Source organism: Rutilus rutilus, assembly GCF_951802725.1.
Source record: "Rutilus rutilus genome assembly, chromosome: 9".
Classification (NCBI taxonomy): domain Eukaryota; kingdom Metazoa; phylum Chordata; class Actinopteri; order Cypriniformes; family Leuciscidae; genus Rutilus; species Rutilus rutilus.
In genome coordinates this window covers 16,650,637-16,665,236 of record NC_140223.1, presented here as the reverse complement: position 1 = coordinate 16,665,236, position 14,600 = coordinate 16,650,637, and the positions used below count along the sequence as shown (strand labels likewise).

The 14,600-nt window shown below is 37.8% G+C and overlaps 1 protein-coding gene across 4 annotated transcripts in view; it reads left to right on the top strand.

The window, feature by feature from the left end:
• The window catches only part of arhgap32a (Rho GTPase activating protein 32a), a 28,259-nt gene that overhangs the window by 4,379 nt on the left and 9,280 nt on the right, over positions 1-14,600 (top strand). For 3 of the 4 annotated variants that reach the window (XM_084418264.1, XM_084418263.1, XM_084418262.1), the window contains 6 exons: positions 2,744-2,831; positions 2,919-3,013; positions 3,120-3,204; positions 12,168-12,254; positions 13,198-13,335; positions 14,493-14,585. In XM_084418264.1, the coding sequence (XP_084274390.1) occupies positions 2,744-2,831; positions 2,919-3,013; positions 3,120-3,204; positions 12,168-12,254; positions 13,198-13,335; positions 14,493-14,585 (586 nt within the window). Of the gene's footprint in view, positions 1-2,743; positions 2,832-2,918; positions 3,014-3,119; positions 3,205-12,167; positions 12,255-13,197; positions 13,336-13,927; positions 13,979-14,492; positions 14,586-14,600 lie in introns of those variants that run through there. The other variant, XM_084418265.1, reaches the window with a different exon arrangement.

The following is a 14,600-nucleotide window of genomic DNA, read 5'->3' as shown; positions in this document are numbered from 1 at the left end:
TAAGAATAATAAACTTAATTCAAAGGGAAAACAAAATTATTTTTCTTACTAAGCTAACAGATATTTAAATTTAAGCATTAATTCACCATTTTTTTTTAAATGTTTTTTTCTTTCTTTCTCTAAACAAGACAATATCTTGAGTCGTTTTGCTTCTCAATGAAATGTATCTTGATTTAAGAATGTTTAGATATTTGTTAGAGTTAGAAAATCATTGTTTGCTGTTTTGACCTATAATTTGTTATTTGAAACTCACCATCCTGCCATAATGTTGCACCTGTGACTTTAAAATGGCAGTAAACTTTTGCCTCTTTCTTCCATGAACGGGATCAGGCATTTATCACTCAATCTCACCATGGTCTAATCTGCAGGAGGAGTGTAGGATGTTCTGGAACAAAATCACTGACTCTGTCTTTTGTCTACTGAATGAATCGCCTAAACTCCAGGCTTTTATTCCCACTCTAAAGGCTTCCCAATCCTTAAAGCTGTTCCAGCTCACCTTTCCTTACCCCTGGAGTGCATCGTATTTCAAGCCCTGTTCTTTGTTACTTAGGGTGGATTCATTTGTGACTGACTGATTGAAGCGATATCCTTGTGTGTTGCAAAACGTACAATAGTGTGCTTTTTTACCACCACTGATCTGATCTTCTGTGCTGTCTCCTTGTTTCGACCCTCTTGGCCATGTTCTCAGCTGCAGGGTGAACTGGGTAATGCTCTGGAGATTATCCGAAATGGGTGGATCATTTCATGAAGAGTAGATTTTATTTTTAGAAACAAGAAATTAATGAAACATTTGAGTATAATTCATCATGCTTGTCTTATAAACTGTTATTCTGTCACATAATAGGTTTGTATATAATCTGATTGTTCACAAGAGTGGTTTAACTACTACACATCCCAAACAGCTTTACTAACGGTCTAAAGACATTATATAAGGTCCACAGTAATTGAACATTGAAAACGCATTAGGACTGGCATGTGTTTGTTTAGCATCTTTACTCTTGTGTTATTGACACAGCTTGGCCTTGGTCAAATTGTAGCTGGTTGTTTGCTTATTTCCTCACTCAGAGGTCATGAGTTCAGTGTAATGAGTGGTGCCTCTCAACTTGGTTAGTTGATTGCCTGCATGTCCTGCTTGATTAGGCAGCCAAAACTGTGAGGAAAGGAACTGGGTCAGAGGGTATCTATCCAACGGAGCTGTGGCTAAGCTCTGCGCATGTCCGGGACATATAGGAGCTGCTGGCTTGTGTGGACCTGGGTTTAAGTCTACAAAAAGTTAATGCTTTTTCTAATATCTTACCTTTCATGCAGTGTGTAATAGGCTATAGCTGTTTGTAAATGTAAATGTAAAAGGTCTGCAAAGTGCACGATAATGGAGTTTTTGTCTCCCAAAAGAAAGAAGCGATTCTGAACTACCTGAATTGAGTCAACAGTAATTCCAGTCTCACTTCCTCTTACAAATCTATGAAGGTTTGTAACAAATTTGCATAACTCCAGCCTTTGGCTGTCGGTGAACAGCGTCTACTTTGCCCCGCCCTCAAGCTGAGGCCTGGAAGAGTTTGGTTTGTGTTACCGACATGTTGAGAAGATGAAGATGCTGTTTTCTCTGATTGATACGGTACAACCGACGCCATTGTTATTGTTCGTATCGCTGTGTATCAGGTGCTGAGGAAGCCTCCGGAGCTGAAATTCAGAGTGTTTGGTTTCTGACACTCATTACCAGTGTAAGTGGTAGACCAATGGAGGGGTTTAGAGAGCCCAAATCTTGAAGGAACCGTTTTCAGACTCTGAGAAATGAGGTGATGTGCAATCAGTGTATTATAAGAAAATTAAATGTTATTTGATCTTGGATACCTTGACATACTACATTATTGAATGCCACCTGAGAGAAGTTTGTCTTTTCATCGGAAGATTGGGTTGCATTTTCATTTAATGCTGAATTTAAAATCCTGTCATTTACTCACCCTCATGTTGTTGTCTTCTATCGAACACAAAAGATGTAGCCTACTTTTGCATTATAAAAAAAGTCAATATGATTTGTGAGTTATATTCCAATTCTTCTGAAGTCATTCGATAGCTTTTTTTGCTGTGACATATTGTGGTGCCAAGTTTAAATGAATGAGATTTGAAAATTATGGCAGGATTATAATTTTTCAACAAATAACGACTTAAGGCTGGAATTCGCTACACAACTTTTAAAATCGAAACAGATTTTGTCTGAAGCAAAAAACTAGTTTGTTCCCATAATACACTGATTTTCTGTGAAATCGGTTAAGTCCGACTGGCCAAAATCTGCAGAATGCTATGACTTTCTGCAACTAGCGTTAAAATCCTCCAGGTTGCAAATCGGTGCAAAGGTTGTGTAGAGTATTTCAGCATGTACGTTTTGGTCTGTTCCTCATTCAAAGCTGTTGTGTGGATTCAGAAGACCTGGAATATAGTGTACCAGACATATCGATGGCTTTTAAGAAGATTTTTGGAGTTGACAACCTCTGATCACTGAATGATTTCATGGATTGGAAAAGAGCAGCGTGAACATTTTACAAAACATCTTATTTTGTTTTCTACAGAAGAGTAATAGAAATTTGTGTCGTTTTTGGGTGAACTATTCCTTTAAGACAATCCTAGTTCAGGAATTTCATTGGTGTTATTGCTTTGTGCCGAGTGATGCTATGCAGTGGTATGTATGTATGTCGTAGCATAAGCTTATTTCAACATAGCCCTCTCTGATTCTCTTTTCTTTAAGGCCCCACCCAGAGGAGGATGAGGGGGAGGAAGATAGGAGCTTGCAGCCAGCAGAGACTGCAGGCTGGGAGGACGCCATTGCTGTTATGGTGCGTCTGTGTACTGGATTTCTGTATGTCATGCTTCCAGCATTTAGAGTGCTGTGTAATCGTCTGTTTGTGTGTTCGTATATGCAGGCACGAGGAGCGCCGATTGTCCATGAACTGCCTGCAGAGTCTTCTCTGCGCTCATGTGTCAGTACGGCCAGCATGAAGGTCAAGAACGTCAAAAAGTAGGTGTTTATATGTTAAAAGGAAGGTTTCTGCAGAATTCATTTTCTGTTTCGTCTCCTTCAGACCTATGGAGAAGAATACTGATGAGCTCTTTTTGTTTTGCAGACTGTCCCTCACCAAAGGCCATTTTCCCAGGCTGGCAGAATGTGCCCACTTCCACTATGAGATTGTTGACTTTGGCTCCGTGCAGGTGAGGGTTTTTATGGTAAATGCAGTCCTGCTGAGGGCCATGATCGCTCATGGTTGATGGGAATGTGTTAATTAGGCTCTGTGGTCTTGGTTTCACTGGTAGCAGATTATCCATCATGTTGAAATCAGGGCTGAGGTTCAAGTTACAAGCAGTCCACATTGGTCTCTGTCTGGTTATTTGCTATCCTACGCTGACTGGAAAACATCTTGGCTAGCCGTTTCAATTTCAACGTTATTGTTCCTCCCCAAATTGTTAAATATATACAAGTGTCCATTTCCTCAGATAATAGCAATATCTGTAAACGGATGACTTTCCTCAAGTGTATATATATATATATATATATATATATGTGTGTGTATATATATATATATATGTGTGTGTGTGTGTGTGTGTGTGTGTGGAAATGCATCCTTGCTGAATAAAATAATTCATTTCTTAAAAAAAAAAAAGCCGTTCTGATCCCAAACTTTTTTTTAAGCTCTAATTGGCCATATTGTACACTTTATATATGTCTCCATGCCAGGCGGAGCAGCCAATGTAAAACTAGGAAAATGCTATTTTATCATAAACTTATTAATTGTATTCAAAAATTATTTGTAAAGGTATATTTTGAACAGTCCAAAAATGTATTTAAACAAGTTTCAGTTGTTAAATATCATTTAATTGTTCCTGACTCAAAAATATGCATTACATCAATTTTGAAAAGATTTGATAAAATTCATTTTTTAAGCTTTATTTTATGTTCTTATACAAATGTTCTGGTATCAGCACTTTATCAGGGCAGGCCAGGATGCTGCATAATGCTGCGTATGTTAATGTGTTGATAATGTAAATGTGGGCGGTCATATATTTAATATCTTCATAGTCACTATGATGATTAATGACATTAATAGCTGTGGTGGACTTAAAATGGAGATTTCCATTAGTTACATTCACTTGGCAACCATTTTGGTTACACCCTCAAGCCACTAAAACTTTTTAGCCTAGTCCAGTTATGTGCATTCTCGAGTAAACAAACTTTATCAGAAAAGGCACTTTTAACTAAAAGATGTGATTTCCATTCCATATTTGCCACTGTATTTAATTTATGGTCAGTCTGCTCCCCCTCTTCCCCCCATACTGTCTCTGCTAGAACATCAAACTAGGCTTCTCCATTTTTATTTCAACACATCAGGCCCAAAACATGTTTTTGTCCAGCCAGATTTTGCTATGCTGATGGGTTCCAGCAGAGAGCAGCAGATATCGTTTCCAGTAAAATACCACAGAGTCCCTCCTCAGTCTTTTTACTGTATGTACAGTATACTGTTCTGAGAACTGAGGGTGTTGGTTTCGATGTATCATGAACAGGTTACGGTGCCACAGCTGACGGACAGGGAGTTTGCCTGCATGTCTCACAGCTCTTTGAATCATCTTGTGTGTTCACCTCTCAAGGTCACAGACTCCTGTGCTTTTAGATCGCATTAAATCTTTTGACTGCGTCACACTGACACACAGTGGCCGGTGGCTGGAGGAGTCCAGACTCATGCATGGACCAGAAAACAGAAACTTACTCCAAACTTGGCAGTTAAATAAGACATTTAATGTTTGTTTCAGAAGGAATGCTGTGCTTCTCTTTTGTTGCTTTCAAAGCTCATGGGCACATTTCAGCAGTTTAATAATGCTACATCAGTCAACACATATCAATTTTAATGCTATGGTGCCTTTTGTATGGAGATAGAAACCTTTTTTGTGCTGATGACAACTGAACAAAACTAAAAGATCATAATAAATGAGCTGAAGGTGATGAATTTTGCACTTTTTAATATTGTTTTTCAGGGCAAAATCAATATTTTTAAATATCCTCCTAATATCATTAAGATATCCACATGATGATTTGCATTTATTTATATAGGTTTATGGTTAAAACCATAAAAAATACAAACTGGCACACATTTTTGTATGTGCAAAACGAACTTTATGTTTTTATTTAATTTTTTTTAAGCTGCCTTATTTTATGTAAACAGAAACCCTGACCGTGTGCATTTTGTTCACGTATGTGAGAGATGAAATATGAGAGAGATGCACGTTTTGCCTTCAGGTCATTTGATCAGATATCACTACACAGAAACTCATATTTTAGGTTTCACTATATGTATTTCAGTAAAAGCTTTTTTCTATTTTATTTTGTTGTGTAGTGAAACCTAAATCACTATCCTAAACAAAATACAGTGGCCCCAAAACTATTTCGCCACACTTAGTCATCATTTGTTTGCAGCTTACTCTGGTTTCATATTATATTGTCTAATACATTGACATTCATACATTTTTAAATGTAGTTTAAGCTTCCATAAACTTTTTTAGATCACTAGAGTAACCATGTCTGTGTTTAGTCCTAGAATAGGGTATTGAGTTAACATCTTTTCTGTGGCGTCTTCATGTATACCTTTGATGCATTCCCAGAGGTGGTGTGAATGTTCCACATTCCTCGGCTCAGGTTTATTGAGGAGCTTTCAGGATCCCTGCCTCTTCCTCACTAGTGCAGAGAGAGATAGACGAAGAACTGGGCCAAATTCAGTGATGCTGCAATGAGCTTTTACTGATCTCAGAACAGTCTCCTTCATCTCCATATGAGCAGCTAGTTGGGACATTGATTAAGTCTTTGTGTTTTCGGCTATAAATCACCTCAGACGGAGGGAAGGGCCTCATGTGGCGCCGTAGCCCTCACTCACCACCATTTCATTAGAATGGACCCAAACCTGCAGGTTTCATCAGGTTCCACAAACGGTGCTGCTGGCCTGTGGGAGAGGGTTTCCAGTAAGTGGATCTATCTTGAAATATTGATACTTCTGCTATCTGAGCTTAATCTGCTTGGCTGATAATACTACTGGGTGGGCAACATCAAGATTTTGTAATGAAACAGCAATGCATCAAGTCATGATCATGAAGTCTCGTAGAATATGATACAGATGGATCCAGATCCAGGATGTACATTATAAAGTGGGTCAGTGGATTATATGATTTATCATATTTTTGGAGTCTGATTAATTTCTGATCTTTATGACTCTCGGCACTCCTCTTTAGGGGAAGATGCATTACGTGATTGAATTGCTGACAATCCTTGTGTAAATCATGGCACTGTACTGTAGATGGGCTGTGGCTCCAGATGGAGAAAGGTCAACTCATGATCACTGGGTTACTTTTTCTAGCTTTTATGTAACTTGAGGAATTTTCTTTTGGATTATTGCTACCTCTGTTTGAAAAAGCTTTTGCTGCAATTTATTACTTGAGTGTAATTTTAATCCACGGATTGTGTGACGTAAACAATCAGTTCAGTCCCGTTGTGGCTGTTGACCTTTGCTTTTTACCCTTTTTCTTCACAATTTCTGCAAACTTAAATGCGTTAATGTCTTTTATTCACTGTTACAAGTTTTGAGTTGATGCACATGATCTCAGGTTTTCATAGATTCAGCCAAAGAGAAAAAAAAAGAAAAAAATTGGCATGTTTTTACAAGAGGAATTTTCCAAACTAGTGGTTTAACAAGGGCCTGTCATGGAGAGATTGCAAAGACTCGACTGGAGATTTACACCACAGCATTCAGGTTTTTTAAAGAATCTTTTAGGCCATTTACTCCTTGAATTTGTCAAAATAACATACATATTTAAAATGTATAGTCTTTCTCTTCTGGGAAAATGACCCAAAAATATCGATGATGCGGGAAGTTCCTACTTGTGAAATCATAATTACAATGTGCATTCAAGTGATTTTGGTCAGAATAACATTGACTCAATGGCAGTGGTGTAAAGTATTTGAGTAAATCTAGTTACAGTAGTTACTGTACTTTGTAGTTTTACTGAGTATCAAAGATATTAGCAACTTTTACTCTCTTCTTGACTACATTTTTAATAAGTGTACTCTTTACTACAGTACATTTGTGATGAGTAGTGCAATTACTGTTTACATTTTACATGGCACCTATTTCTTCAGCACTTTATTTCTGCTATAAAGAAGCGATATCGCCATCTACAGGGCATTAAAGGTACTACATCTTGTGCGTTTTGCCCTTACTTTACACAAATGTGCGTGCATTAGTGTAGTTGCTGAATCACAGGTGTTTCATATGAGATGGGGCCGAAACCAGCACGTCCAGTGCAAGTAGGCTTTGACACTTTCATTTTACTCAACGTTATTTTATTTATCCGTTGTATTACAGTTTTTCTCGATTGTTTACACACATTTTCTGAAAGCATGCCTCATATTCTCAGAACTCTACACACAAATAAAAAAAAACACACACAATGGGCAAAACCCCTCAATTCTCCTGCAGAATGAAACTTTACATTCAAAACAATGTTATTTCTTCTCAAAATGGTATTTTGTTTTCAAATGACACTCACAAACCATCATATGAATAGGCATTTATAAGAACCAGTTGAACACTGATGTGCTCAATGTAAAACACTATGATGAATGGAAAACACTTCTTCTCCATTCATCATAATGACTTAGGCCTTTTTTTGGTTCAGTGTTACACTTACTACAGACAGTACATACATAAGTGTGTTGTAAAATATTTGAGAATATTGTTTTTACTCAGAACACACAAATACACGGTAACAAATATATTTTATTTTTCCCACAAAAACAATGTACACTGTGTACATCCCAACTAACACAAAGTTGTACATACAGTGGTCTACATACAAAACAACAGAAGAATTGACTGTATACAGTTACAGTAAAAAAAAAAGTCGGGTGTTTGCCCATGTGACGAGTCAGTGTGCATATTTGAATGGCAGTGTGTTCCTTGTGAAAATGAGATTTTCTGCATGAAAATTGTGCCAAAAGCAGAGAATTGTGTGTAGCGTTTTGAAAAAAGTGTGTTTTAGAACTGCAATTTGAGTGTAAAGCAGGAATTGTGCTTGTAGTTTAGCAGAATTGGTTCAGGGGGTTGGTGAATGAGTTACATGTTGTGGTCATTGTGTCTCAAGTACCAGTATTTGTGTGTAAACAATTGAGAAAAACTGTAAAGCGATCTTTTTGAAGGATATTGGTTTACTGTGGCCTTTTTGAGCACTTGAGCTCAACTGAGACTTGAGTGTTTGTAGACGTTTAAGAGGCTGTTGTGTCGACCTTGATTTATTGCAATATTGAGGTGTTCAGTTTTTTGTGATTTGCTCTCCTTACAAATCAGCTGTTTCTGGTTTTTCACTGGCATCTCTCTTGGGTGCTGAGGACTAGTGCATCTTTGAGCCTACATTCACTATGAGTAAAATACTTAAGTATTGTTAAAATCAGATTCTCTAAGACTTTTACTCAAGTCGTATTTAAATTGGTGACTTGTACTTTTACTCAAGTATGGGTTTCAGATACTCTTTAAACCTCTGCTCAGTGGTAAATTTTCAGCTTTCATTTCAGTTTATCATATCCAGACAAAGATGTGTGTGTGTGTGTGTGTGTAATGTATGTATATATATATACACTCACCTAAAGGATTATTAGGAACACCTGTTCAATTTCTCATTAATGCAATTATCTAATCAACCAATCACATGGCAGTTGCTTCAATGCATTTAGGGGTGTGGTCCTGGTCAAGACAATCTCCTGAACTCCAAACTGAATGTCAGAATGGGAAAGAAAGGTGATTTAAGCAATTTTGAGCGTGGCATGTTTGTTGGTGCCAGACGGGCCGGTCTAAGTATTTCACAATCTGCTCAGTTACTGGGATTTTCACGCACAACCATTTCTAGGGTTTACAAAGAATGGTGTGAAAAGGGAAAAACATCCAGTATGTGGCAGTCCTGTGGGCGAAAATGCCTTGTTGATGCTAGAGGTCAGAGGAGAATGGGCCGACTGATTCAAGGTGATAGAAGAGCAACTTTGACTGAAATAACCACTCGTTACAACCGAGGAATGCAGCAAAGCATTTGTGAAGCCACAACACGCACAACCTTGAGGCGGATGGGCTACAACAGCAGAAGACCCCACCGGGTACCACTCATCTCCACTACAAATAGGAAAAAGAGGCTACAATTTGCACGAGCTCACCAAAATTGGACAGTTGAAGACTGGAAAAATGTTGCCAGGTCTGATGAGTCTCGATTTCTGTTGAAACATTCAGATGGTAGAGTCAGAATTTGGCGTAAACAGAATGAGAACATGGATCCATCATGCCTTGTTACCACTGTGCAGGCTGGTGGTGTAATGGTGTGGGGGATGTTTTCTTGGCACACTTTAGGCCCCTTAGTGCCAATTGGGCATCGTTTAAATGCCACGGCCTACCTGAGCATTGTTTCTGACCATGTCCATCCCTTTATGACCACCATGTACCCATCCTCTGATGGCTACTTCCAGCAGGATAATGCACCATGTCACAAAGCTCGAATCATTTCAAATTGGTTTCTTGAACATGACAATGAGTTCACTGTACTAAAATGGCCCCCCACAGTCACCAGATCTCAACCCAATAGAGCATCTTTGGGATGTGGTGGAACGGGAGCTTCGTGCCCTTGGATGTGCATCCCACAAATCTCCATCAACTGCAAGATGCTATCCTATCAATATGGGCCAACATTTCTAAAGAATGCTTTCAGCACCTTGTTGAATCAATGCCATGTAGAATTAAGGCAGTTCTGAAGGCGAAAGGGGGTCAAACACAGTATTAGTATGGTGTTCCTAATAATCCTTTAGGTGAGTGTATATACACATATACATAAATGATACACTCCCAACACAAAAAGCAATTATGACTTTTAAAAAGGACAATTCCTCTTTTCATATGTCCCACCCCAATTTACTCTTTCAATATAGGAAACATGTCAATACAGAAAAGTGAAAATGGTGTCAATTAAACCATTTCATAGGGTCTTTACATGTCATTGAAATATGTTTTTGTTCTTGAGAGGATTATCTTGCAGAACGTAGGCAGAAATTGGCAAAGACATTTCTCCTAAACAACAAAATCATCAAAAATGGAGCCTATATAAAATTCTATGATTATTCTATGATACTATTGAATTTTTAAAAAAATATATATATATTTTAGTATATATTATATCATTTTAGATTTAGATTTTTTTTTAAAGGAAATTTTTGTTAAATAAATAGTCACCACTGGATGTCTGATGTAAAATATTCATCCCAAAACATTGATGCATCTGTCCTGTTCTGAGCTCTGTATCTGAGAGCATAGCTCCTTTCTGCATGGATCCAGTGGGAGGACCAACATTCAGCGCAGGGAGGGGCTAAGAAGGTGAAGGTGGTGGGGAGGGGGGTGGTGCTCCATTTCTATATTTGTCCTTTTCCTCAGTTGTAATTAGACACAGCATCATGCACATCCCTCTACTGCAGGAGATGAAGATGGGAAAAGGTCTGTGTTTTCAGACAGGATGTGTTTTCACTGCAGCACGCTGCTGATTTTCATTCCGCTCTGAATCCGGCCATTTGTTTTTGATGAGCTGGGCTGACTGAGCACAGGCGGCTGGTCTGTGGGGGTGTGTGTGACGGGTTACTGCGTCTGCGTGCAGCAGCCATGCAGAACATCAGCAAAGAGGCTGAATAAGGAAAGGCTCAGGTGTGAGACGGTAGGGAAATCTTGGGTTGGATCTGTCAGAATGGGCCTGAGCGTGCCGAATAAGGCAAGACGGACGGCGTATCAGTGAGTATCCATCCGTTTCATTCAGAATAATTAGAACCACTTTGAGGAAATTAAAATCCTTGCCGCCTTTGTCATGTGGTTTTACTCTTGTTTATATATATACAGTGTATATATATTACACTACACTGTTTATCATTTTTTGTGATGTTCTCTAGTTGTAGTATTTTTGTCTCTTCCCCTCATAGTACCACAGAAATTGTGAAAGAAAATATTAATATTTTTGTGTTATTATTTTTCTTACACCATTGGCAAATTTTGATTTACTAAAGTATGTAAGATTTAGTTTTAAAACAATTATACATGTAATTAAATTATTTAAAATAAGTCTTAATAAGTAAATTTACTATGTTAAAGCTTAATTTATTGATTGGATGGATGGACGGATAGATAGATACTTTTATTGGTAGGAAAAAATCTGATTTGTTTTTTTTTTAACCAGTTTTGTTGATCCATACCTTCTAATTCAATTAGATGCATTAGGATGCAAACAATCTACATTAATGTGCATTATTTTAATGAACTTATTTGTGCTGAGAGGGAAGATGGTGACGGATCTACTGTAAATCAAGTGCTTATCCTGCAGTTTGTATTACTTTACTGAACTGCAATTGCTAAGTAGGTCATTAAAGCTTGTGTAAGTTTCTGTTAGTTTTATATATAAATAATCAATGCTTTAATTTGTTTAATGCACCTTTGAAGTGGCTCAGTGTTGGATCTGCATTTTCTATCAATTAAAGGGACGCAGTTCTTGTCTTTGTTGTGTGTGTGTGTGTGTGTGTTGAATGATGCATGGGGAGTCTGCATTACTGAGATGATGCAGAGAAGTATATTACAGCAGACACTACAAAGACAGCACTGCTTCTGTGTGGAGTTTACCAGACTAGATGCTTCATTTGTATATTGAAATCACAACAGCTTATGGAGTCAAGGGTCGAATCACATTTGCAGGGACAAGAAGATGTTGTGATGTTTTATAGAGGACAATAATACACATTGTACACATCTATAAAACATCACAGCATCTTGGCTCAGCCAGCAGCTGTGGAAACTTCTGAGGAAAAGGCTTGATGAAGTTCCACTGGAACTGCTACGCCATTGTTTTGGGAATATTCCTTGATTTCTTTGTTTTATGAAACCAGAAAGAATCAGGCACTATTAAGGGGTGGTATACCTGCAGTCCCTTTTCTTTCTTTCTTTTTCCCCTTTTATGTATTTGTAGATCTCTTGTTGTCTCTGTGTCAACCAACTCATTTTTTGTTAATATATTGTAATAGGAGTATTAAGTAATAATTACATTCAGAATCTCTCTCTGTGTGCGTGTCTCCACAGCTGTCTTTACCCGAGGATCGGAACGACGTCTCACACAATGGCCTGGACTCAAAGGAGTTAGTGTATCTGGTCCAGATATGTTGCCAGGTAAGCTTGTTTCACAGAAAAAAAAGAAAAAAAAAAATCGGAAAAACTAAAACCTCTGTGTCCATTACTGAAAAAATATCATCCCAGGATCACTGATTTGTTATGGCAACAGAGCAAAAGCTAAGCCCGCTGCCATGCTAAGAAAAATGGTGAAGTTATAAAAAGACCTTTTAAGAGCTTCAGATCAAACAGGCAGGCCAACCGCATGCAGTTTGCACAGCAATTTATCCATTTCATGGAATGCATGATTTAGGAAAAGACAGGATTTTTGAAGAGGATTTTGAGGCCAAGATGAAGACAAAGCTGTAAATGTAAATAGTCTTGGTTCTGCATTTCTTTCCATTCCGAAACAATGGGGGTGTTTTTTGCTCTGGGAGGGTTTTGTACTCGTCCACAGAACTTCTAGAAATATGAATTCAGAGCCCATTTTTTGTGCTGGTGAGTGTGAGAGCTGGAAGGATTTAGCAGAGTCCCGCACTGCTGTTTCTAAACCACTGGAGCAAATCTCTGTATTGTTTTTACAGCTGTTTGAAGTCCACAAACCACAGACACGGATCCTTCAGAAAACATTCTATTATGCTGATTTGGGGCTACAAAAACATTCCTTAATGTTATCAATGTTGACAACAGTTGTGCTGCTTTATATTTTTGTGGAAACCGTAAAAAATTCTTTGATTTAATAGAAAGTTCAACATTTATTTGAAATGTTTTGTAACATAAATGTCCTTACTGACCCTTTTGACCAATTTTATGCGTCCTTGCTGAAAAATTCTAATGATTCCCAAATTTTGAAAACTATGCTGTTTGCCATAATTATGACTTTATTATTATCCATCCATTTTGAATGGTTTCTCAAGGAGATTTGAAGATCAGTCTAACTCTTTCTTTGTTTATAATTATTGTTCTTTCTTTATTCCCTCTCTTTTCTGTTGATATGTCTTAGGGTCGTAAGTGGACAGTGAGGCGTACATATGAAGAGTTTCGTGTTCTTGACAAGCACCTCCACCTCTGTATCTATGATAGAAGATTCTCTCAGCTTCCTGAACTGCCCCGAATAGACAGCCTGAAGGACAAAGTCGAGGTATGTTCACCTCACATTTATAGTTGCAGCTTATAAATTGAGTACAATGTCTGCATGTATCCTTGGTGAAGACAATGCATTGCATTAAGTGTAGTGAAAATTCAAAATGCCGGACGAAAAATGATAATGTTAATGTAATCCATTTAATATTGAAGTATTGATTAAAAATTGTTGTCTAATTAAAAACGACCATTTACTCAATAGAATGGTTAGAATAATCGTTAATCAAATTAACTTCCCCTACCCCAATTCATCAATTCTCTTCTCTGATGATGATTTACTGGTGTGAGGGCGGGACAACTATTCAGCGATCCAAGAAATTTCCAGTGGACAAAATGAACTGTCAAAAAGATTTTTTTTTTCTTTTTTGAATAGCAGTTTCACTTGGATATTCGTCACAATAGGGAAAAAATGTGCAAATCTTGTTTCATGCCAACTTTAAAGCAAAAAAGTACTTGTTTTCATTTTGCATATATATATTTCGAATGTACATATCTTCAGGTATTTAAGTAGTTTAAGAGTGATTCAATTATATCATCATTCACAGAGCTTCATAGGAGTGGACGGATGCTAAAGAGTTCTTTTGGCAGGATTTGCTTGTTTCAATTCTCTGATTGGTGGAGATTTCTCTGCAGAATCATTGGTAATGTAGTTTTTCACCAGGAATTCTGCTGTTGAACACGATTATTTGAAAAATAAGTTGAAATAATGCAAGATAAAGGCTTCAACAAAAGCATATACTATCAACTAACAACCTCATATCTCACAGCAGGCATGTCTTGGATGAAATGAATGGGATTTTTACTTCCAGAGCTTGCCTGCTGCACTCTATAGTGTAGTTAGCTTAGCGACATGCTAATGTCAAGCTCACTATGCTTCTTGTGCAGTGCTCTATTTATGTGTCACATAGTGTTGCTGCCTTTGTAGCACGTGTCAAATCATTCTTGTGAGGTTCATTTCAGTTAGAATGCTCCATTAGAAGGTACAATGTTTGCCTGTATAGATAGCAGTCAACAAGGCCACTCACTAGGCTTTGGAACAGAGTTATTGTGTGGGATCAATGGATTATATCTCAAAGGGACCACAATGAGAGTGTTGAAACTTGTCTCTTTGTTTATGATCCCTTCTCTGTGTCTGTTTTTTCTTCTTCTCTGTAGACACTTTCCCAGATGATTACTGCGTACATTTCCCGTCTCTCAGCCATCGCTGATAACAAGATCAACTGCGGGCCAGCACTCACATGGATGGAGGTATAAATGTCACTC